Source organism: Panthera pardus, unplaced genomic scaffold, assembly GCF_024362965.1.
Source record: "Panthera pardus isolate Hobbes unplaced genomic scaffold, ASM2436296v1 HiC_scaffold_12, whole genome shotgun sequence".
Taxonomy (NCBI): domain Eukaryota; kingdom Metazoa; phylum Chordata; class Mammalia; order Carnivora; family Felidae; genus Panthera; species Panthera pardus.
This window is the reverse complement of record NW_026526677.1, coordinates 25,407,034-25,429,710: the sequence shown is the minus strand read 5'-3', so window position 1 is coordinate 25,429,710 and position 22,677 is coordinate 25,407,034. Positions and strand designations below refer to the sequence as shown.

Genomic DNA, 22,677 nt, shown 5'->3' with positions numbered 1-22,677 from the left:
TTGTCCTCAGTCTCTTCTCTTGGCTGTCTGTAGTGATTGATTTTTAAATCCAACTACAGAGAAGTGGTTTTTCAATTGGTCCTGAAGAAACCTGCCAGGCCGGCAGCCTTCCTCGCTGACATTTAAAGTAGACAGAGTTTGGTGTGGTTTCAATCGGGTTTTAAATGTCAGTTGTCTTTTGGCACGGGGGGCTACCCCTAGGATGGGTGGGGAAGGGCACTTGGGTGGGGACTTGTTTATCTGGGAAGCCCTGAGGTTTGGGGGGGTCGGTTAATGCTGCTTACAAAGTATGCCAGCCACTTAACTAATAACCACATGTCATTTTCCATCGAGAGCTTAATCAGAGAAACGGCTTGGTGAATATTGAGTCTCTTTCTGGGGGTGTGGGGTGGGAACTGGTTTTCACAGTTTTGAATCTGGGATTTTCCTTAGTATTAGACTGGAGAGAAAGCTATCCTGGACGCTGTTTATTTAAATGTAAGTTTTAAGTCTCCTGTAGGTGCAGAGCCCTTTAAAAAAAAAAAAAAAAAAAAAAGGTGTTTGGCTCCCCAGTGCCTGGAAAGTACCTGGAACATAAGAGATGCCCAGTGAAGTTTCTTGGGAGAGAGGGAGGGGTTGTCTACCACAGATACAGGAGATGATATTAGGTAGTATGCACAATGACGTTAAGTAATACTGGTCTTCGTGGCTAGAATGTATTTTCCTTTCTTTTCTTTTCATGCTTCGGATTGTGCCCAGGGAGAGTCTCGCTTTGTGCCACTGTATCTTTGACGCTCCTGCAGGACTTGGAGATCTCCCTTGTTTCAGAAAGAGAGAGCACGCCTCGAACTTAGTGTCTTCAGCTAGGAACACTGATTAGGATTTCATAAAATTTTTTTTCTTTGCCTCGAGTTGATGGTTGAGTTACATTCTGTTTATGGCAAATGATGTTGCTATAGTTTCATTTTTTAAACATATTTATGTTTTAAAAAGTGGACTGATTTAAGAAAAATAGTATGCAAAGAATAACAGTTTAGGGGACCCTGGCGATGGCCAGATGGTGAAGGTGGTTCAAGAGAGAGTCAGGTTTGGAAAGCCCAATGCTGGGCACCGCTTGAAGGTGGGCTGGTTCCAAAGCCATGCAAGGAAGAACTGTCCATGAAGGAGGATGGGAGGGAGGAGGGAGGTCCAGGAGGGAGGGCCATAGAGGCTAGCCTTCACATTCAACTAGCAGACGTGCTGTGAAGAAGGAAAAGTCTGAATGGGCTCCAGAAAGAACACGCCTCCAGTAAGGAGGAAGGAGGAAGTCCATGGACAAATAAGGAACAGATCATGAGGGTGGAGGTGAGACCCCAAAGCCATGGATGTGGCTGTTGGAGAGGACGATGAATGGGCTTTTTGGGCTCTGGGCTTTTCTGTGTGACATGAAGGATCGGGTGCCCCCTCCCTGCCATCTGCATTTAGCGATGAACTCGCATCTCCTGGGACCCAGAGAGATCTCTTCTGGGTTGGGTTGGGTCGCATCTCTCCAACCCAGAGATCTCTACTTGCAGAACCTTCTCTGTGGCTCTGCTTTTGAAGGTGAGCATTCTCAATTTGTAGCTTCAAGGAAAGATTCACTGAAGGGTATCTTCAGTCAGGAATAATGAAAATGACCTGAGGTGAAGGCAGAGGGGAAGCAGGTGGGAAAAGAGTGCTTATCTTGTGTCTGCACACAGAGAAGACAGGCCATTTGATCCACAGAAGCATAGAGAGATTTCCATAAGAAACTGGCGGGAAAAAATCTGACATTTCCAGTGTTGAATTTTCTCTTTCCCTCTGTTTTGGGCCTGGAAGGAAAGCTGGGGTTTCCCAGGGGAACTCTATCATAGAGACAGCTCTGTGGGATAACTGTTTCCTTAGAACTTTGGAAATGATGATCGGAAGTGCTCTACATTTTTCTATCACCTAATTAATGGTTAACCACGTTGGTGGTGCAGGGCATGGGGATGGGCGGGGGGTGGGGGGGGTGGGGGGAGTGGCTGCAGATAGAGTATTCTGTGCTCCTGTATCTGCTGGCTGTGTTGCGTTTGTTGCAAGTTTTTACCCCAAGCCCGGAAAGTTAAATTCCCTTTGGTGAAACTAGAGTTTTGCTTGATACAGAAACTCAGTTTCTAGTCAGTCGCTCTGAACAAGATAGTACCTAGGAAAAGGGGAAATTTAGTCACCCCAGTGCCCAAAGGCCACAGATGGCCTGGTAGTGTTTGATCTAAATACTTCCATTACTGCTCATGTCTTGTGAGAGCCCCAGGAGGCCAGTCCCTCTTAGCTCATCATTATCAGGGAAGGTTCATTAAGGGCTTGTGGCACATGGCAGAACCAAGGGAGGAGACCCATGGAAGTGTCATGGTCACCGTGGAGTTTGACATTGAAGACAGAGCAGGGATGTGGATACCTCTATGCAGGTACCACACAGGGTAGTGTTAGCTGAAAACCTGAGTGGATGGTAAAGGCTTACAAACAGGCCCAGGATAAGTATACTTTGTAGGGACAAAGCTGGGTGGGACTTGTAAGAATCCACAGATTCTTCCTGGGTGGAGAGATGATAAAGATTGGGGAAAATCACTTTCATGTGATTTTTTTTTTTTTCCAAACCCAAATTGACTAGAGGCGAAAAGTTTCAGCTCCTCTTTGGTCAGCCTGGGAGGTCTTCCCAAACACATGGGGTTCCCCAAAAGGAAAGGGGTGATTAGGTGGATGGAGGGGAGCAAGAGATGGGGCTTTGAACAAGTGGGCTGAGCTCCAGCAAAAAGACAAGGGGGGAAGATGATACCCTTAGGAGAGAAGATCGTTGCGAGGTTACGTTTTGGATTTGGCCAGTACTTGGAAGAGAGCCCTTGTGGAGTCTGTAAACTTGGGAGTGGCTCACAAACTTTGCTTGGGCACTGTGAGGGGAGGGAATGGGGTGGTGCCAGTCTGGGGGCTGCAAGAAGGACCCCTGGATGTCCCAGGCTGCACTGTGTGGGGCTGCCCGCCAGCCAGCCGCGTTCCCTGTCAGCAGCTCCGCCATGCTTAATCTCCTCGGCGATTGCCTGGAATCTGTGCAATTATTTGAATATTTTTATTGTACTTTTTCTCACATTTTATGAGGATAAGTGGGAAAATGGGCCTTGAAATTGATAACCATAGGTCTTAATATAATTGAGATAAAGATGAAAATCCGCGGGCATGCTGCAATGGCGGATCTTTAGCCTCATTGGACTTGGGTGATTGCACATTCTGTTGTTAAAGAAGGAACACGTAGGTACAAAATGCTGAAAATCTATCACCCGAAGATGAGCTCCGAAGGTGAGGTGTAATTAGGGATTTTATAATCCTTTTTAGCTCTGTGGGAACAGAACTCCGAACATCATGTAAGTGTCTTGTTCCACACGAATACGTGTTTTCAGGAACCCACTATGGGTGAAATTGGGTGATTTCCTATAGAGCAGGCAGGGAATGGCAGCAGCCAGGTTTAAGGCACCAGTGAAGGGAGGTTGGAAGGCAGGGGTAGATGCTGGGAATGCACGTGTGTTCCGATAAGTGCAAACATTCAGCAGTTCAGTGGCCATGAGGGGTAAAGACTGAGTTGGAAGGGCTGAGAAATATTTGTTAGGCATGGAAAGCACCAGGGCAACTGTCTCTGAGGCTGCTTAAGAGCTATATGGAGGGGACGCCTGGGTGGCTCAGTCAGTTAAGCCTCTGACTTTGGTTCAGGTCATGATCTCATGGTCAGTGAGTTCAAGCCCTGTGTCAGGCTCTGTACTGACAGCCCAGAGCCTGGAGGCTGCTTCGGACTCTGTGTCTCCTTCTCTTTCTCTCTGTCCCTCTTCCACTCACACTCTGTCTCTGTCTCTCTCTCAAAAATGAATAAATTTTTTTTTTTTTAAAAAGGGTTATATGGAGGACAAAAACATCCATAGTCACGACGGCGAACATTTTCATGCATTTATGCACCAGCCACTCTTTGAAGCTGATGGTTCTCGAAGTGTGGTCCCCGGACCAGCATCTTCCACACCACCTGAGAGCGCGTTGCCAAGGCAGATTTTCAGGCCCCTCCTCAGACTCACAGAATCAGACACTGTGGGGATGGGGCCCAGAACTCTGTGATTCTGATATCTAATCAAGTCTGAGAAAACGCTGGAAGCATTTTCCCTGTGCCAAGTCACTTATTCCTCCTGACAGCTGATGAGGAAGATTTTGTTATTACTGTTCTGCAGATACTATGACTGCAGCTCTCAGAAGGGAGGTTATCCAAGATCGCACAGCTGGTAAAATGTAGAGCAAGTGTCAGACCCAGGCCCTCTGGCCATGGAAGAAAAATCTTCTGGATTATACTCTAAATGTTAAAATGCCCGTAAGGCATTCCCTGAAAAACTCCACGGAAGAGAAATGTCTGTGTTTTTAAATTTTATTTATTTATTTTTGGTGTCCAGAGAAACAGACAGGGACTGTTTTCCAGCTTCCTTTAAAATGAATTTTTTAAGAGCCCGAATTCACCCTCTACCACTGAAATGGTGCTAAATGAAGGATTCGCATAAGTAGCAAGTTTTTCATCTTTTTCACACTCCCATCTGGGGATTTCTGTCTGGTCTCATCACACTGCCACATCCCCTCCCCGCCCCCATCCACACACCAGGACTGGTTTATTAGGAACTCTCTGGGCTTGGGGGCGAGTCGTGTTTATAAGGTTGCTTATCTAGGAAGGCATCCAGGTTCACAGGAAATGCAGACATTACCTTAGAGATGATGGCTGTACTTTCAAAGCTGCAGCAGGGAAAAAAGGAGGTGGCCCATAGTTTCCATCCCTGGCTTAGTGCCAGTGCCAGGAACCTTTGTGGATCTTGATATCACTGGAAACATGCCTGGAGTAGAAAAGAATTGTTGGCTAACAAGAGTTCTCCGTAGGCAGAGTGGCATGCTTCTAGATGCCTCCGGGGTAGGAAAGAATGTCTCATTTGGGAATGGAACCCACCCAGGAGCCACGTGTGAGCCTTGCTGGACAGTGAGTGTGTGTGGATAGCGGAGAGGGAGGCCCTGAGGAAGTACTTTGGGGGAGGCAGAATTTGGGAAGCTGGTAGCAGGGTTGGGCAGCGGAAATGGCCCAGCTGGATAGAGGTTTCATGGCGGAACTCCGTCCCATCACCCGAGATTGCTAAACGGACTGCTCCCCGTATGTGTGATCCTGAAGTGGATCTCCTCTCCCTTCCCCTTTGGGCAAGGACACAAGAAACCTCCCCAGTGGACAGGGCAGAAGAACAGGATGGCTAAAAGCACCAGACCTTCTTCCGGGTGGGTCTGGATTCCCATCCTTGCTGGAACGCTCACTGGCTGGGTAACTGCAGGCATGTCACTTAACCTGTCTGAGCCTCAGTTCTCTTAGTGATACGCTAGCTGAGATCATGGTACCGACTTCAAGAAGTTGATGTGGTTACTAGATGAGATGTTGTAGATGCAAAGTCCTTGGTATTTAGGGAGCGGTCAACATACAGTAGCTATTTGTATCTTTATATATATTTTTTTATTATTGCTAAAATAAACCAGGGGAATATAATGGGGGTTTGGATTCAGACCAATCTGGGTGCTAGCTCTGGTCTCACATCTGCTAGTTGCTACTCTGAGCCTCCGTTTCTTCATCTGTACAAAAGGCATAGTTTGTGGCAAAGGTACAATGAGCTAGTTAGTGCATGCAAAGGGTTTAATACAGTGCCTGACAAGAGTAAAAACCAGTGAATAACTCTACCATCATTCTTTCTTCTTCTTCTTCTTCTTCTTCTTCTTCTTCTTCTTCTTCTTCTTCATCATCATCATCATCGTCATCATCGCTAAAGCAGTGGCAGGCAGCCTTAGCATTTACAGGATTCCTGCTGTTGGAAAGTTCTTTCCTCTGGGAAGATGGGTTAGTGTCCTTCTCCCCACCCCCACTCCCCAGCCTGTGGGTTCCCTGTTTCCCTGAGTCCCTCCGGTGGGTTTCGGGAAGTACCTGCTTGACAAGAGGTGCACACTGTTGACAAGCCCACCTTCTCCTCTGTCCTCCCCTGCCTCCTCCTGCCTGCCCTCCATGATCACCTAGGATGAGCTGAATCTGTCCCACCCACTCAAGATTGGGTGGTTTTGGATGCCTTTCCCCAGACATCCTTGTTTTTTGGGTTTGTTTTTTTTTTTTTTTTTTTTGCATTTTTCCTAGCTGAACCTCATTTTTCTGTTGGTGGCGTATTTTTTGATGTCTTAGACGTGTCAGCTGTCTTTCACATCCAGGCTCCTCTGCTGCTTGGTTCAAGTGATGTGTATTCCACATCTAAGTTCATTTATGGGGTGGGGGCAAGGCACCAAGTAACAATGGGCCTCATTCCCAGTCCCAAGTCATTTCTTAGGTGGCTGCTATTTAATGTAAACGGTTGTTGGCTCCAAGCCATCGGGCCGGGGGGGGTGGTGCGGTTGCCGCCATTGGGCAGGGAACGGGACCAGAGAAAGGTCAGGTTCTTCCCAGCCCTGGCACCACACAGCTCCATCACCACGGCCTGCAGCAAGCATGTCCTCGGCGCCTTCCAGAATCATGCCTTTGTTAAGGGCCGGGAATGCGGTGAGGCGAGTTCCAGGGAGAAGAGATGCTTAAAAGGACAGACCGTGTAAGATGGATGCCTGAGTCAAGGCTGGTTCTTTTCGTTTTCCTTTGTCCTTTTGGGGGGAAGGAGGGGGATGTCTCAGCAGCCTTAAGCCCCACAGATGTCCAGTTGGCGTATCCTGAGGTGAAGCGAGCAGCATACAGAGTGGCCACAGCCAGGGTTGGGGAGGTCGGTCTCCCTTTCCCGTGGGCCTGCTGCTGCAGCCTGTGGTGGACAGGAGACCCCCTGCGAGAGATCGGAACCTTTGCACCCTCAGTACACACATCCAGGATGGTCAAGAGGCCCTCCCTGAGTTACCAGCACTTGAGCCACAGCTCTGCCAGCCCTGGGGTGGGGAAGGCTGCCCCCAGGGCCCCTCCCCAGGTGCTGCAGGCCTGCCCCAACCCTACCCTCCCTGCATTTGAGCCTGGGCCCCCCAGCATTTCGGGGAATAAGAGGACAGTGTGGGGGTGGAGGCAGGGTGAGGGAGACCCTGTGGGACCAGTACGCGCAGGGGTGGGGGAGTGGGGGGCGAGCAGGTGTTGAAAAATCCTCCTGGGGAGGTGGTGGGAGGCAGGACCACAAGTGAACCCTATCAGATTTCACTTACAAAACACAAGTTTGAAGATAAAAAATACTAAAAATTAAAATGGCAACTGCAGAGCATTAAACCCCAAGCAGGAAGCCCTTCAGGCCATGAGGCCCGGAGGAACATAGGACCATTTGGAGGGTAGGAGCCTGTGTGACTGCAGATTCCCAGGAGAGAAGACTGTTGGCTCAGTTTGAGACCTGGGTCAGCAATGGGATAGGAAACAGGCCAATCAGCTAAGCCGGAGATGCAGGCTGTGATCAAGGGGTTTGAGCTTGCACAGTGGGGCACAGATCCATTGAGTGCATGGCGGGAGATTCTCTGGAGAGCAGGGGCTGTGGGCTAGGCTGGGCCCAGTGATCCTTCCTCTGCGTGCACGTGACAAACAAAAGCTGGAGACCAGTTATTCAGCTGTAAAATAAGAGCAAAATCTACAAATGCCTACGGATAGAAGAATCTGCAAGATGCTTTTGAAAGGTGCTTTAGTTTCCTGGAAAAGGACGAGTCCACCGAAACAGCCTCAGAACTGCGCGTGACCAGTGGATTTTGACCACAGGGCTGGGGAGATGGCAGAATATGGCTAGAGGCTCCTTAAATCCCCTCCTGAGCCCAAGTTTCTATTGCTCTTATTTTGGCCTAAGTTATAGAACTGCCATGCTGTGTATCATGAGGATTTTAAAAGAGTATTTTCTTTTCCATTTCTCCATAATACACAAATCATTCCTTTTCATTGAAAAAAAAATGCCTTTTTTTCTTTCCCCAAATGTCTCCTTGAAGGGGGAGAAGTAGGAGAGAGAGGGAAGAAGAACCTGAGCCATCTTTTAAAGCTTATCCCTTAAGGTACAGATACAGAGTGATTTTTATCAAGTAAAGAAAACGTCCACAGATTTAGGGACCCTGTATCACTTTCTCCCCTCTTCTACATATTCTGTCTCTTATCTTGATTTCTTAAAAGTTCAAAATGGGCTTCAGCACCAAAACAGGCAATATATATATTCAGCCAATGTTTATTAACATCTGCTATGTTTGGGGCACTGTTCTCAGAGCAGTAAGAAATGACCTTCACCCCTAAGGACCTAGTGAGTATGATACAGGGTTTGAATTTGTTTCTTTAACTCATGACATCGCCTGGACTAGGCTTTTATCTCTCTGTTGTCAGTACTTCCTGTTCTCCCACCACTCTACCCCCACCCCTGCCATTTAAAATGTAGACGTCATAGGACAAAGTCACAAAAACTGCATTAAGAGGGAGGTGCAATCACATTCACAGGTGCATTGCAGAAACATGACATCTTGGAAGGTTGTAAAGTTGTTTTGGAAGAAGCCTGGGACATCTGTGTTGGCATCAGAGGTGTGACAGAGACTAATGGCATCAGGAGCCCTTGCACAGAGCACCCAGGGGAAGTTCTGAGAACTTCACCTGGTTGGGTGATAGGGACCCACACAGAGACTTGAGGCCCCAGCTGCTCAGAAACATGCAGGTGGAGCGACTGCCTTCTGGAAGGCACCTGCACAGTCCTTTCCTGTCCAGCCCGGCTGTCACAGAGCCTTGCTTCTGATAGTCTAAATTTGGTGCAGTGGTGTTTTCTTGCTTTCTGACCCAGAAGCTGTTGGGATTCATTTGCTTGGCTGGAAGGTGGAGAATGCAGGTGGGGTCTCACTGAAACTACCTCTCTGTTCCATCGTTCTGTGTAAAGGAATTGATTTTTGTCTCCTTTAACACAGTTGGTGTTCTCCTAGAAGATGTCATTCTGACTTTGAGTTGGGGTTCCATCTTGACACTAAACGCTGGCCAACTACTTTTTGAAGTTAGATCATCTCTTGTGAATTTTAATAGGGCTTCTGAAATTTGGTTTATATGTGTGAGTCACAGAAATGTGACAGTTCCTTTGACAAAATATTTTAATATATTTGATGTAGGCCCATTCATTACCAACTCTCTTTAACTCCCACTCCTTTGTGAAGATAGATGGGCTAAGAGAACAGCTATTATCATCAATGCCCATTACCACTGAGTACTAAGGACATGAGATACTCTGTGTGTGTGTGTGTGTGTGTGTGTAATGACTAAGTCTTATAAGAACTTTATGATGTTGCTGGTATGGTGCCATTTTACAGCTGAGGAATTCAAGTATTAGAGAAAGTTCAAGATCACGCAGCTTGAGTGTGGCCGAGCTGGGACTTGAGCCCCCGTCTGATATCCAAATTCTTTCCGCTCTGCTATGCACGAGCATAGCATCATTGCTATCGTTGCATCATTGTCATCGTTGCAACAGGGTTTTAAGGTTTTATAAAGGAGAATACTAAGAAATGCATTAGGTTTTCTGTAGGATACAGATCACCATGGGCCCCCTGCCCCATAAGCATAGGACTTTGATAATCTGATAATGTGAGGTGAGTGGAGAGGCACCAGCGCATCCTTGCTCTTGGAGCTTCCGTGACCTGTGAAGAGGCTGCTCCACTTATGGGACCAGCGCTAGCCCCTCAAGGGGGCTCTGGGTGGGGAGACTTGCTAGAAGGCAACAAAGCAGAGTGGGGAGAACATGGCTTCTGGAGCTAAGAAGACCTGGTCTGTCTCCTGTAGGCGGTCTCTTCACTGACCATCAGTAAAATGAGGGTCATGGCACCAACCGGATAGGACTGTTGGGAGGGTAGCAATTAGGTGAAATGAAGGATATAAACCCTCTGACGTGCGCAGAACACTCAGCAGTTGCTAGGTACAATTGCACAAGGACTTAACCGTACTCTCTCTTTCCACAGCTTTCCATGCACACCCTCACTGGTGGACACATACTCACGGCTGCTTAAGGTTTTGCATACAGTCTCTTTCATGCTTGCGTGGGAAACCCTAAATTCATCTCTTAAAAAAATATATTATCTCTGCACAATTTCCCATTACCTCAACGCTCCCTTTTCTGAGTTTAGATGAAGGGCTTGAAGGACATCGGGTGTCCACCACAGGCCTGCCGTAGGACTCAGCCAAGCCTGTGGCATGCCTCCTCCCTGCTTGGAGGGATGGAGTGGTGGTTGAGTTTGGCTCTCGTCTCCCTCGTTTGCCGGGGGATGTCTTGTTGACTTCTCCCGAAGCCTGATCTTCCAAGAGGACAGATGGCTTCTAGTACTTGGAAGCGTGACTGGCATCCAAGGGCCCAGAACCCCGCGCCCTCGCCCATTGGACGTGGAAGAGGTTTTGTCGGTGCGTGAAGTAGCCCAACCCTTGTGTTCTTTGTTCTCTCTTGACAGAATCAGCTTCTTGCCAAAGGCCTGTTGTTTGTGGAGGAGAAGATTAAGCTGTGTGAAGGCAAGTACAAGGCAGCCCTCGTACAGTGGGCCCTGTGACTCAGCCTCTGCTGTTTGGACAGCTGAAATGCTTCTGTCCAAGAGTGGCAGGCTCCAAGTGAGTGATTCACCCCGTCTCGCGCTCCCCCCGCGAGCGGCCTCACTTGCTTGGAGCCAGCCACTGTGGCTGTGCCAGTCAGATCTGTATTTTGAAAAATGAGGTGGGATTGGGGTGGTCTTCTCCGAGAACCCTCGCCAAGGGTGTTTCACGGGATGCGTGCTGGCGGTCCGCTGTGGAGGGATAAATTCTACCATGGATCCTGACATGCTGTTCTCCCTGGTCTGACCCAGGCTATTTCTAACTGGCCTTTTTCATCTTAGTTGAGGTCCTATATGACAGGAGGCCTACCTGTTTGGGGGGCATCAGGCTAAACAGGCCCCTGCTGAATGGCATATGATTTCATAGGCAATGGAAGATTCCTGGCCTTAAAAGATTTTAGAGCCCAGCAGACAGAATAGAAAGGCACTGAATGGAGATGGGAGATGGGACCAAGGCAAGAAGTGGCCAACCCCGGGACTCTATCAAGGGCTACCTCTCAACTGCCTCCAAGGTAGATTCTGACCTTAGCTTACCACCTACTTCTTCGGTGACTTTTGCCAAGTTTCTAGTTCCTTTGAGCCTTGGTTTTTACTGATTATTTATTTTTGAAAAATTTTTATTAAAATTTTTTTAAGTTTATTTTGAGAGAGAGAGAGAAATAGAGAGAGAAAGAGAATCCCAAGCAGGCACAGAGCCCAGTGCAGGGCTTGAACTCGTGAACCATGAGATCATGACCTGAGTCGAAATCAAGAGTCAGATGCTTAACTGACTGAGCCACCCAGGCGCCCCGGTTTTTTATCATTTTTAAAATGACCAAATGGGCTAGGGGTTATAAGGAGTAGAAGGAGTGTACCTGGCGTAGCACCATACTTGGCATGCCGTAGGTCCACAAACTGGTTTCTTTTTTTTTTTTTTTTTTTTTTTTTTTTTTTTTTTTTTGGTACTTTAGCCTAAAGACCTCTATCTGTAGGTCAAATTTTCTACTAGTCCCAGACGTATCAGGCCATAGAGCATCCCTTTTTTTTTCACCTCCATTCCCTGGGAAAGAGATTCTTGTTCCATGAAGTGTCCCCTGGGAAGACAAAGTAGGAGACAAATGAGAAGCTGACACCGGAAAGTTCCGGTGCTTGGCCCACAGTAGGTGCTCAGCAGACCTTTGGAAGAATAGAGATTAGAAATTAACTTCCATATATGTGACAGCTGACTGAACTTGTAGCCTTGTTTTCCTTCCATATAGCTGTATTCAGGCTTTTTCAACCTTGTAAACACCCACTAGCCCAGGGCCTTAGTTTTAAGTGAGTGGCTTTGACAGGGATTTTGTGCCCCTTTTGCATTTAACAGCCGGGCCAGTACACAAGTATGGAAGGTGGCTGCCTAGTAAAGGGGGGGAAGGGAAGTGTGGTCTCTGGCCACATTATTTGTCTGTAAGTCACCTGAGGGGTTACTACATGCTCCTGCAAGTGTGGGAAACCAGCTTCATGAAAAAGATACCGAGCAAAACCAGGTCTGTAAGTGTTTTCAGGGAAGAGTCGATGTCTCTTATTCCAGTGACGCTTGACACGGATACATTTGGAGTGAAGGCTCAGAAATGGTGCTGAATGGGGTAAATGAAGGTCATCTGAGGTTCTCTGCCTCTGCCCTAAAGCACGCCATGGGGCACCAGGGCGGGGGTTCTCCCCGGGTCCGTGCTGGCCATGAGGTCTGCATGTCACCTCTGCACAGTGAAAGAGGTGGAGAACCTTGAAGGGCCTTTCCTGTCTTCAGCCAGAACTTCTCCACTTTTTTATTTCATGTATTACAACCCCACGAAAGATTTTATTTGACAGAAAGGATTCCCTTGCTATAGGATCCATCCTATCACTGAACAGACCGTACTCTGTTGACCTGATTGTTTTATGGACACATTGTACGTGTGTCCCTTATGGCCGCAGAAAGGACAGAGGCAGCTCTTATCCTTGTGTTGATCTTTTGTGGGCAGGATCTGCCGTGTTTCTTCCAGGAATCTTTCCCAGAGCTTTCGTGGCGTTGACCGTAAGGAGTCCCTGATTCCCCTTCTATGGGCTTCCGGTGATCTAAATTCCCGTGGCACATTTAGAGGACAGTTTTTATAGGGTGGTTGTCTAGAAGCCTCTGTGCAGCCCCCTTCATCTTTGCAGGGAGCTAAGTCCTTAGGGGCTGTTTCTGGAGGTGAAGTCACCTCCCTGAAACTCTTTCTTCCCCGGGGTCACCCTGTTTTGTTAGCCTGTGTCAGTCGGACATTCTTCTCTGAACACTTTCCAAAACCTCCATTACTCTGTGAAGTTCGAAGCCAGCAATTAGACCCGGGTTCCCAGGAGAGGTGCCTTTCTGCTGCTGGGTTGAAAGATTACCTCATGTGCTGACGAGCTCTCCGTCCTGGCGGTGGAGGGGAATAAGCGGGCACCGGCACGGATCTGCAGGATTCTCCTGCCCTTCCTTCGTGTCGGGAAGGCCTCTGCTGGGCTTTGTAATGGAAGGCTTAGGATACAGGCCATCAATAAAGCAGCTGGAATATAGCCTTTTCTCCTGTGCAGTACGTTCCCCGGGTGTTGGGTTCACCTTGGTTTTGGGTACCAGGATGGCTTAACATGTCAGATGTTCCTTTTGAGCTCCCCGACTCCTCCCTGCCACAAACTAGCATAGCCTACATTTGAAAAGATTGGTTCGTTCAGCCATCTACCAGGCACTTTGCTAGGTGCTGGGGACATGGTGGTGAACAAAACCATCCTAGGATTCCAGGCCCTCGTGGATTAGCTCATAACCCAGTGGTGAAGAGAGAGATTAATCAAATCATTATGAAATATAACACTGTAACTGCAGCAGGTACTAAGAATACAGTCTGGGGCACCTGGGTGACTCGGTTGGACGTCCGGCTTTGGCTCAGGTCACGATCTCGCGGTTCGTGGGTTCGAGCCCCGCATCGGGCTCAGAGCCTGGAGCCTGCTGGGATTCTCTGTCTCCCTTTCTCTCTGCCCTTCCCCTGTTCCTGCTCTGTCTCTCTCTCAAAAATAAATAAAAATTTAAAAGATTAAAAAAAAAAAAGAATACAGTCTGTAGGAGGGAGGTTTGAACCATGGGTGAGACTTTGCTATAGAAATGATGCTGGAGCTGAAACTAAAAGAATAGGCAGATGTAGGTGAGGCAGAAAGAGGGGTAAAGAATAGTCTAGGCAAAGGGACTAGCACATGCAAATGCCCTGTGGTGTGCAGAGCATGGTGAGCCTGAGGGACTGAAATAAAATCCACATACTTAGGGGAATAGAGAAGGAGGGTGAGGATGCAGAAGAAGGAAACAGACTGTCCCCTCCAGATTGCCCGTATTGCAGATGTTTCCTTGATCTAAGAGCAAAGGAAAATGTTGGAGCTAATTATTAAGTCCTGTTGTGTCCTGTCCTATGTTGGGGCTAAATGTTAACCCCCTTCGCTCACCAGCCGCAGCATCTGCGAAAGCCTGTACCCTTGATACTTGTGATTCATTCACTCAAAGATTTCTAAAAAGCAATTTATTGATCTGGCAACATGCCAGGCACTAGAAATAATAATGGTGGAGCGGGACAGACAGGACCCAGACGCCCATCCCATTCTAGGAGAGGAGACAGAGAAGTCAATCAGTGATTCCAACAACGTGTAATTAGCACTTTGTGAGGCAAATTACAGGGGACTATGGATTTGCATTTTCCCCTAGCGTGTGTCTCTCCAAGCTTTCAAAAATCCACGCATCTTCGGCCCCACTAGCTGCTGGTTCTGCCCTTGTTCTGTTCTCTCTCCCAGCCACTGCTTTTATTGTCCATTAAATTAATAGGCGGAAGAGGCTAAATGAATCTTTCAAGATCTGTTCAGTGGAACTGGCAGTGTTTTGCCAAACGCATCTTTCAGTGTCTAATCTTGGCCGACCCAGTTTCTCGGCCTCAGATGAGCAAAGACGGTGCCCAATCAGCTCTGTTATCTAGGTCATTAAAAAGCAGCCACCGTGCAGGCTCCTCTCTGCCAGTGCCGGCCTTTCCTGCAGGTGCGCGGTTCCTGGCACGGCCTTCTGGTGGCATTGGGTGACCCATGTACACCCAGCCTGGGAGCGGTGCCTGACCAATGGCTCAGGATCCCAGGGGTGAGCGTAAGTATAGCATCAGGAGGCGGGGCCTGAGTTCTGCAGGTGCTATGCTGCCTCCCTCCCCCCGCTGGTTATTGCAAACCAGTGGGTGGAAGTGACAGTTTCCAGGCCCTTCTTTTCACCTCCTTGTCCCAACAGCTCAAATCCAGAATAAAAACCCAGTGTCGTAGTGATTAGAAAATCAAAACAATATATAATTGTGCACGTGATCGTCCCAGATAATGTTGGTCAAGGGCATGGATTCTGGAATCCCAGCTCTGCCTTCTAGCCGTGTGATGTTAGGCTAGACACCTGGCCTGTCTCTGAGCCTGTAAAGTGAGGGAATAGTTTATTCATGAAATGTAGACGAGAAGTTTAGTACAGTGCCTGAGAATGTTGTTACCATTCTCACCACAGCAGCAACTGTTCTGTGATTTCCAGACTTCAGCTCCCTTTCCTGGATTGGGGGATAGAAGACATATTTGCCTCTTTTCGGTTAAGTCTTTCCACTCATTCCCACATTTACTTGTAGCAATGCCTCCTAGATGAAATGTAGGTCATGAGTTACCTGCCCCCATGCTCCCTTTGATACGGAGCAGTCTCTAGCCTCTCCTGCAAGTAATGACAAATTCTTTTTCTTTCTTTCTCCCCTCCCATCTTCTCGCCCTCGTGTAGGTGAAAATCGCATTGAGGTTCTGGCTGAAGTGTGGGACCACTTCTTCACTGAGACTCTCCCCACCCTGCAGGCAATATTTTATCCAGTTCAGGTCAGTCTCGGAGGAACGACCTCCTGCCGGCCTCAGCACTCTTGTCTCATTCCTTGGCCTTTGCCAGCTCGGGCCTCCTGGTGAACTGGGGAGAGGCAGGACGTTGGGTGCCTGAGTCGGCTAAGGACCTCGGAGCTCTTTGAAGGGCTCTCTGGTCTGTGTTTAGCATCTGACCTCCGGCAAAGAGAGAGCGCCTGCGTAACTAGCAATTTGTAGGCTCTCCTCACCCTCTTGGTTTTGAATATGCCTTGTATGTTCTCGGAGTGGTTTGTTTCTTCCAGCTTCTCAGAAGCAGAGATGGGGTAGGGAGACTGTTTTCTTTTCTGTCCCTTTCTTTCTTTGTTCCCCCCTCCCTTTCTTTGAAGCACAATTTTAAGGCAGGGTTCCTGTTGTACCAAACTGTGGGAAAGGAATAATGTTTCTTGCCCTCTGTAAGGGATTCCCGAAGACAAGTAGCCACATGATGTAGCAGAAAGAACACTAGACTGAGAATCAGTAGTTGGTCCTGGGCAAACTCATTTCACTTCTCTGAGCATAGCTCGGTTTCATCTGCAAAATGTGGAATTTTGTGTGAGCAGTGAGTAGCATCTCTTTGGTATTATTGTGTGACCTGGGCTTCTCCTAACACTTGAGGTGATTTCCTTCCATCTTTCCGCAGAGTCTAATAGCAGGACGAGGCATTGCCAGTGCAGAGTAGATGCCCCCGAAGGCAGGTGTACCAATCGATGTTCCTCTCCCAGACTCACCTCTCCGTCCTGCATTAACACTGCCCCCCCGACCCCGCCCCTGGGCTTAAGGCTCCTATCTCACCTGGCTTTGGGGAAGTGTGGGTGTGGGGCATAGCAGCTGAGCCATTAACAGTGGTAGGAATGACCCTGGTACCAGACCTAAGGGCCCACATGCTTTGTTTGCTCTGAATGGTATTTTATGGGAGCTTGGAATTCTTTTAAATATGTATCCGTATTTAAAATTGGGAAGTTATGCCTACAGAGCTCCTTTCCATTTCTGGCCTGCCCCTAACAATTTTTAGTAGAAGCCTCTGGCCTGCACAGCTCACTGCTCTTTTGATCCCTTCCTTTATCCTCGGGTCCATCCTTTACCCCCGTGAGGGGGTTTGCAGCATTTATGTAGACAGTTCAGCCCCCATACCCTGTGATAGTCACTAGGCCAGCACTGGATCCTAAGAAGACAGACCTAGGGGTAGGATTCCCAGATTTAGCAAATAAAATGACAGGATGCTGAGTTAAATTTGAATTTCAGATCAACAATGAATAATGCAACATTTGGGACGTACTTCTACTAAAAAATGATTCACATTCTACTGGACATCCTCTGTTTTATTTGGCATCCTGTTGGCGGGGGTGTATAGACCCGGGTCTCTCTCTTGGGACCTGGTGGGCATGGAATTTCAAGGGGTGGGTGTATCCAGATGGGTTTAGAATGGAAGTGTGGCATCCGAGTGAGCATGGCCCTGGGACAATCGTCAGATGGCCAAGAAGGGCCCTCACATACATCCAAGCGGGAGCCCAGCTGTGAGGGTCTGAGGACGTTACTGTCCTGCTTCTCTCGAAGAATCAGAAGCTCCGGTGACAGGTGATGCTGCCCGTCCATCCGCTTCGCCACACACGGTTTCCCAAGTGCTGTTGCTGCCGCTGCTGTTGCGGACACCCCACCGCGGGAAGCCCTGAGTTAGCGGTTCTCGCTACTGGTGGTAACACACCGAGGTGTCTGTTTGTCCGGCTAGATCCTTCTTAGAGCCCCCTGCCTGGATGGGTGTCTGACACCTACTTCCTCATTGGACAGTGTGGTTTTGAGTACCTACTGGGTTCAAGGGTGTGGAAGCTTGCCTTCATCTTCCTACCTCATAAGGGGAAAGGAACCCTGGAGGGGAAGCGAGGGCAGAGACCTAAGAGACAGGCGGTCAGTGTCGAGTGCTGGCGTGTGGGGCAAAAAGTAGCAACCGTAGCACCTTAAGGCGGTGGGGAAGGCAATCAGGGAGGGGGGTGGTTGACCCGAGCCTGGAAGGCACTGGTGGTGGTTGTGTGCATCTCTTGGTGGAGGGAGGGGGGGATGCGGGGATGGCAACCCTAAGGAGTTAACGGGAAATGTAAAACTTCCTTAAGCCTTGGCAGACTTGTGGGATGAAAAGCTACATCCTGTTTGGCAGGTGCCTTGATGATATCTTTGGCTCTCCCACGAGCAACCCATCTTTGGTGTGTGCCGTATATACATGTGCAAAGGAGAGTCTAGGAAAGAGGCCCTCCTTTCTCTTTTGGGAAACTTTGGCAGCTCTAAAATCAACCGGTTAATGTTTGAGATCCAGCTCTTCCCTGGATATAGTACCATAACCCTGTCCTTCAGGGTTTTCATCTGCAGGGTAGGTTTTGTAATAGTACCTATCCGAAAGGGTGGCGACTAAACGTGTTACTTCCATCTAAAATATTTAGAGTCATGGCTTGCACATGGAGCTTGGGTAGTATCAGCTCTTAGGATTATTAGTTATGTTCATCCTCCGCCTGCACCCTGCATGGTCAAAATGAGTCCCTGTATTAAGCAAAGTTGAGGAAGCAGCCTTGAAAGTGGGGGCCAGGGCTAGTGTTGATCTTTTCTCTCGCTTCCCCCCATCTTCCTTTCTTCCTCCTTCCTGAATGCCCCTTGCCCCCCATGACAGCATAGCCCCCATGTATCTTGTACCATCTTGGGTCACTTAGGCGGATTGAGTGAGTCACACCTTATCTTTTTTTCCTTTAATGTTTTATTTATTTTTGAGAGAGAGAGAGAGAGAGAGAGAGAGCACAAGTTGGGGAGGGGCAGAGAGAGAGGGAGACACAGAATCGGAAGCAGGCTCCAGGCTCCGAGCCGTCAGCACAGAGCCCAGCACGGGGCTCGAACGCACAAACTGTGAGATCATGACCTGAGCTGAAGTCGGACGCTTAACCGACTGAGCCACGAGGCACCTCTGAGTCACACCTTAATCTTAAATGAAGTTTTCATTCGGAAGGACGGGGGGGAGGAAGGGGCCAAATCTTCGACTTTTTAGCAGTCTTCCCCCCACCCAGGTCTGCAAACACCTCATCCCGGCCCATCGTGGTGCTCTGTACACACTGGTTGTCCTGGAACCCCCGTGGTTAGTGGCATATTCTGCGGGCTCTCACCTCCCAGCCCTGCCCCCTCTCTCCTCTCCAGGGCCAGGAGCTGACCATCCGCCAGATCTCTCTGCTGGGCTTCCGCGACCTGGTCCTGCTGAAGGTGAAGCTGGGCGACTTGCTGCTGGCCCGGTCCCAGCCGCCCTCATCCATTGTCCAGATGTTGCTCGTCCTGCAGGTGGGTGAGGCCCTGGTGGAGATGTGGCCACCTGGCCAAGGGAGGAAGAGACCCTGTGGGACGGCGGAGGCACCAAACGACTTGAACGTCTTAGCTTAGCTCGTATTCTTCAGTGTAGCTGTTCCTGTGCCTTAGCGTATTTGTTCCCTTGCTGTACCTCCACTGAGCGCCTGTGAGGCCCCTGGCACCGTGCTCCCTGCTGGGATCCCAGTGGGGGCCAGAGAAGCAGGTCTTGTCATTCAGGAAGCACCTTCCCTCCTCTCCTGCATGTCAGTGATCCATAAATCACACGAGACCACAAGAGCCTGCTGTAGCCTAGCTGAAGCCAGACCAGGAACTCCCTAGAGGGTTCCCGGGCAGGTGGGCACCCTAAGAGACTACAGCCAGAAGTAAGACCACATCAAGCCCCAAAGCTGCCAGCCTTTCACCACTTATCAGTCTTGCCTTGTTTCTCTCTGCTGCTACCTCTCCTGGCCCTGCCCGGTGCCTCGTGGACTTGGTGTCTCTCCCTTTCTCCCTCCTTCTGCAGAATTGTATTCAGTACTTTGGTTTGCACCTGACCAAACGTGGCATCCCCCACACAACTCCCGTGTTTCCACCGAGAGCTGACCCAGATGGTTGTCTCTTAATCCCAGTTCTGAATCAACAGTGGGAAGATGAGCTAATGCTACTGGCTGATTTCTGAATCAGATAATCCAAACGACCACCTTATGAGGCGGACAGTGTTGTTATTCCCATTTTACAGATGAAGAAATGGAAACCCGGGAAGTGTGTGTTTGTCCAAGCTCCCTCAGCAAGAGGTAGTAAGATTCAGAGCTATGTACACTCAGGGGAAAGAATTGGATTTGTCTAGCTCTGGCTACACGACTCCCCTTTGCCAGTCAGCCATGACCTTGGGTCGAGTACCATAAACATGGCGTCAGGGAGCCCGATCCGATGGACGGGGGTGCATAATTCCCAAGAAACAGAGCTGCAGCCCAGGGACAGCCCCAGAAGATGGCAACTATGCCTCCACCTCTGTACCAAGTTCAGCTGCCACAGCATCAGGTCTGAGCCGTTCCCCAGGGCGGCCGGTTCCATCCTTGGTCAGGCTGGTGGTGACCCCGCTGCCCTCTTGGCAGGGGTAGAACAGCAGGCTTGGGGCCCTGGTCTCCCCCTCCCCCAGCTGCTGTTGCCTTCTGGCTGTCTAAGCTAGGCCGTCCTTCTGGGCATTCTCCCCCTTTCCTGAAGTCAGAGGAGCAAGAGCTGCCTAATAGGACGAGGGGGCGCTTAAATGTCTGGAAAGCCAGCTCAGGCATGTTTATGGCAGGGAAGGAGAAGGCGTGGGGGTCAGAAAGTGTGTGTGTGGGCTCATGTCTGGGATGCATAAAGCAGAGCTTGCGTCCCATGGAAAAAGTCTAGAAAATGAGCCCTTTAGGGTTCGGATAGGATAATTGGGAAAGAGGAGTTGGGCTTTCCCCCTCTTACTTCCATTTATAATATTTTAGGGATGACAGGTGTCCTTTATTATTGTTGCTGTTTGTTCTTTTGGAGGGAGAACTGGGGCGGGGGTCCCCACCTGCTGACAGTAGACCAAAAAGGACTGTCTCTGTACTAATGAGAAACGCCCACCACGTTCCCACATTGGACAACCCAAGAATCACATGAGAAAGCTGCCGTCATCCCCCCGAAGCCCCATAGGGGTTAGCCTGCTTGCCTGGGAGATGCTTCCTTCATCCATCCTGGCCCCCAGTCCGCACCGCTGTCTGTGGGGTTCCCGGTGGGATCTTAGGAGAGCAGCCCAGTCTGTACCCTGGCCTCCGGTCCTCCCACCTCCCCAGTCTCACCTGGAAACTGCAGCCACACTTGCACCCCCTTTGTGTCTCCCTACACAGCAGAGTCTTCCAGGGTCCACGGTCCCCTTCAGGCCAAGGCAGGTCTGTATGTTTGCTCCTCCCTCTTGTTCCTTCAGCACATAGCAGGCCCGGGGAAGGGTGAACGAAACACCCATTCCGCAAGTGATGGCACAGCCAGAAAGAGCCTGAGTAGGACTGACCCCAGGTCTCTGGCCTCAAATCCCCTGACAGTGACCATCACGTAGTTGGGATTTGTCTCTTGGTGGACAGAAGTACAGTCGGAGAAACTCCATGGTCGTGACAGAGGTCTGGGAAGTTGGGCGAGGAAACCGTCCCTGTTTTCCTGTTTTCACAGATGAGGTGGAGACTCAGAGAGTTGGCCAACCAGCTTAAGGTCACGTCCTAATCTGTAAGATCTGGATCTGTCATCCAGTCCTCAGCTCTTGCTACCTGCCCACCGAGCCGTGCCCAGCTACAACTGCCTGCCCCCCAGCAGTCCCCCCAGGGTCCTGGGAGATGCTACATAAGCTTCTAAGATGGTCCCCTTTAATGCTGGGCATTTGGCATTATTTCCCCCAAGGGTCTCGTGGGACTAGTTCTGGCCCACGTTCTTCCTCACCCTGGGAGCTATAAAGCCCAGGGCTGGGAATGTGACAGTGACGAATCGGGATCTTTGGCCAGTCCAGGTCTGTCATCTTGAATAGCAGGATGGCAGCTGCTGGGTCTGAATGCAGCTTGCAGGTTGCCGTGCCCTGGGATCATTCCAACTGCAGGAAATTTGGGTCCCGGTAGTTAGAATTGCTCCCTTCTCTCCCCAGACCCCCACTTTCCCCAGTGCCATGAGATCTGGGGCTGGCTTTTCCCTGCCTGACTCGTACAGAGAAAAGAGCCATTTCTCAGGCCTTCTCTCCCTTTTCCAGTGCTCTTCCAAAATGTCACTGAACAAACCTCTCCCTCCCCAAAATACGCAAGGGGCTCCAACTTCCCTGCTATGGGCTGTATGCTCCCAAGCTACCCCAGGGAGAGGCTGAACCAGCGGTCTTGACCACTATAGAGATCTGGTTCCTCCTGGCAGGTACAGACAGGTTCTGAGATCATCCTAGAACAGTGCCTTCTGAGGGGTACCCGTGCAGTCACCCAGGGTCCCATGCCAAGCAGGGCCCTGTGCTTAGTTTAATTCTCTCCCACTGCCATCTTGAAATTCTTAATAATTTTTCAGTAACGGACCCCCACATTTTCATTTTGCACTGGGCCTTGCAAATACATAGCAGTCCGGCGGCCAGGCTGAGGGCTGTGTGCAAGCCAGGCTGTCCAGCAGCTACCCTGGGAGAAAACCATCCAGCTCCAAACCATGCACTTGTTACCCATTTTCTTCCCACCTCTTGCCTCCTCTCCTTTCTCTGTTGCCCCTCTCTGTTTAGCGTTTATTAATCGTAGTGGGGGAAACACTTGGGTGGGGGGCGGGGGAGGAGAAGGCAGAGAAATAACAGAGAAATATCTCAGAGAAATATCCCTGAGAAATAACAAGGAGGAAAAAAATGAAAAAGAAAAAAGTCTCCTCAGCTCTGAACACCAGTCGAGGTGGTTTTGGGGCTGAAACTGCTACACTCTTGAGGCCTGGGTGGTTCCCGGGGAGCATTAACAAGGCTCCGCTCTCCCCTCTGTGGCCTTGAGGATTTCCTTCCCCAGTGAAGCAGGCCCTGTGCTTTTCCCCTTTGCTTCCGTGGCTTCGGCCCATGCTGAGGAGTATTAGAGCCCGGGGGGCATGAGAAACATCCTGCCTTCTTCCCACCGTCCCCTGTCCCCTGTGCCCTGCCAGTGCTAGGGAGTCTGAGGCCCACTCGTGTTTATTCTGCATCTCCTCCCTTCCCACCCCTTCCCAGCCCCAGCCTCCAAGTCTTCTGTCCCCACAGCCCACTTCCGCAACCTCCTTTGTGTTTCCTTAAGCCACTCCTTCCCTGTCACTGCCCCCAGCCATCCCTGTCTCCGTGGTGGGGGGAGCTGACAAGGGGCCAAGTCAGCCTGTGTGCAGGGGAGCCTCCACCCCACCCAGGCCTCCCCCACCTGTGGGATGGGC

General features: G+C 49.8%; 1 protein-coding gene across 8 annotated transcripts in view; it reads left to right on the top strand.

The window, feature by feature from the left end:
• PRR5L (proline rich 5 like) overlaps nt 1-22,677 on the top strand; it is a 73,894-nt gene that overhangs the window by 38,893 nt on the left and 12,324 nt on the right. For 7 of the 8 annotated variants that reach the window (XM_019470126.2, XM_053899829.1, XM_053899828.1 and 4 more), the window contains 3 exons: nt 10,435-10,492; nt 15,350-15,441; nt 18,628-18,765. In XM_019470126.2, the coding sequence (XP_019325671.2) occupies nt 10,435-10,492; nt 15,350-15,441; nt 18,628-18,765 (288 nt within the window). The remainder of the gene's footprint in view (nt 1-10,434; nt 10,493-15,349; nt 15,442-18,627; nt 18,766-22,677) is intronic. The other variant, XM_019470132.2, reaches the window with a different exon arrangement.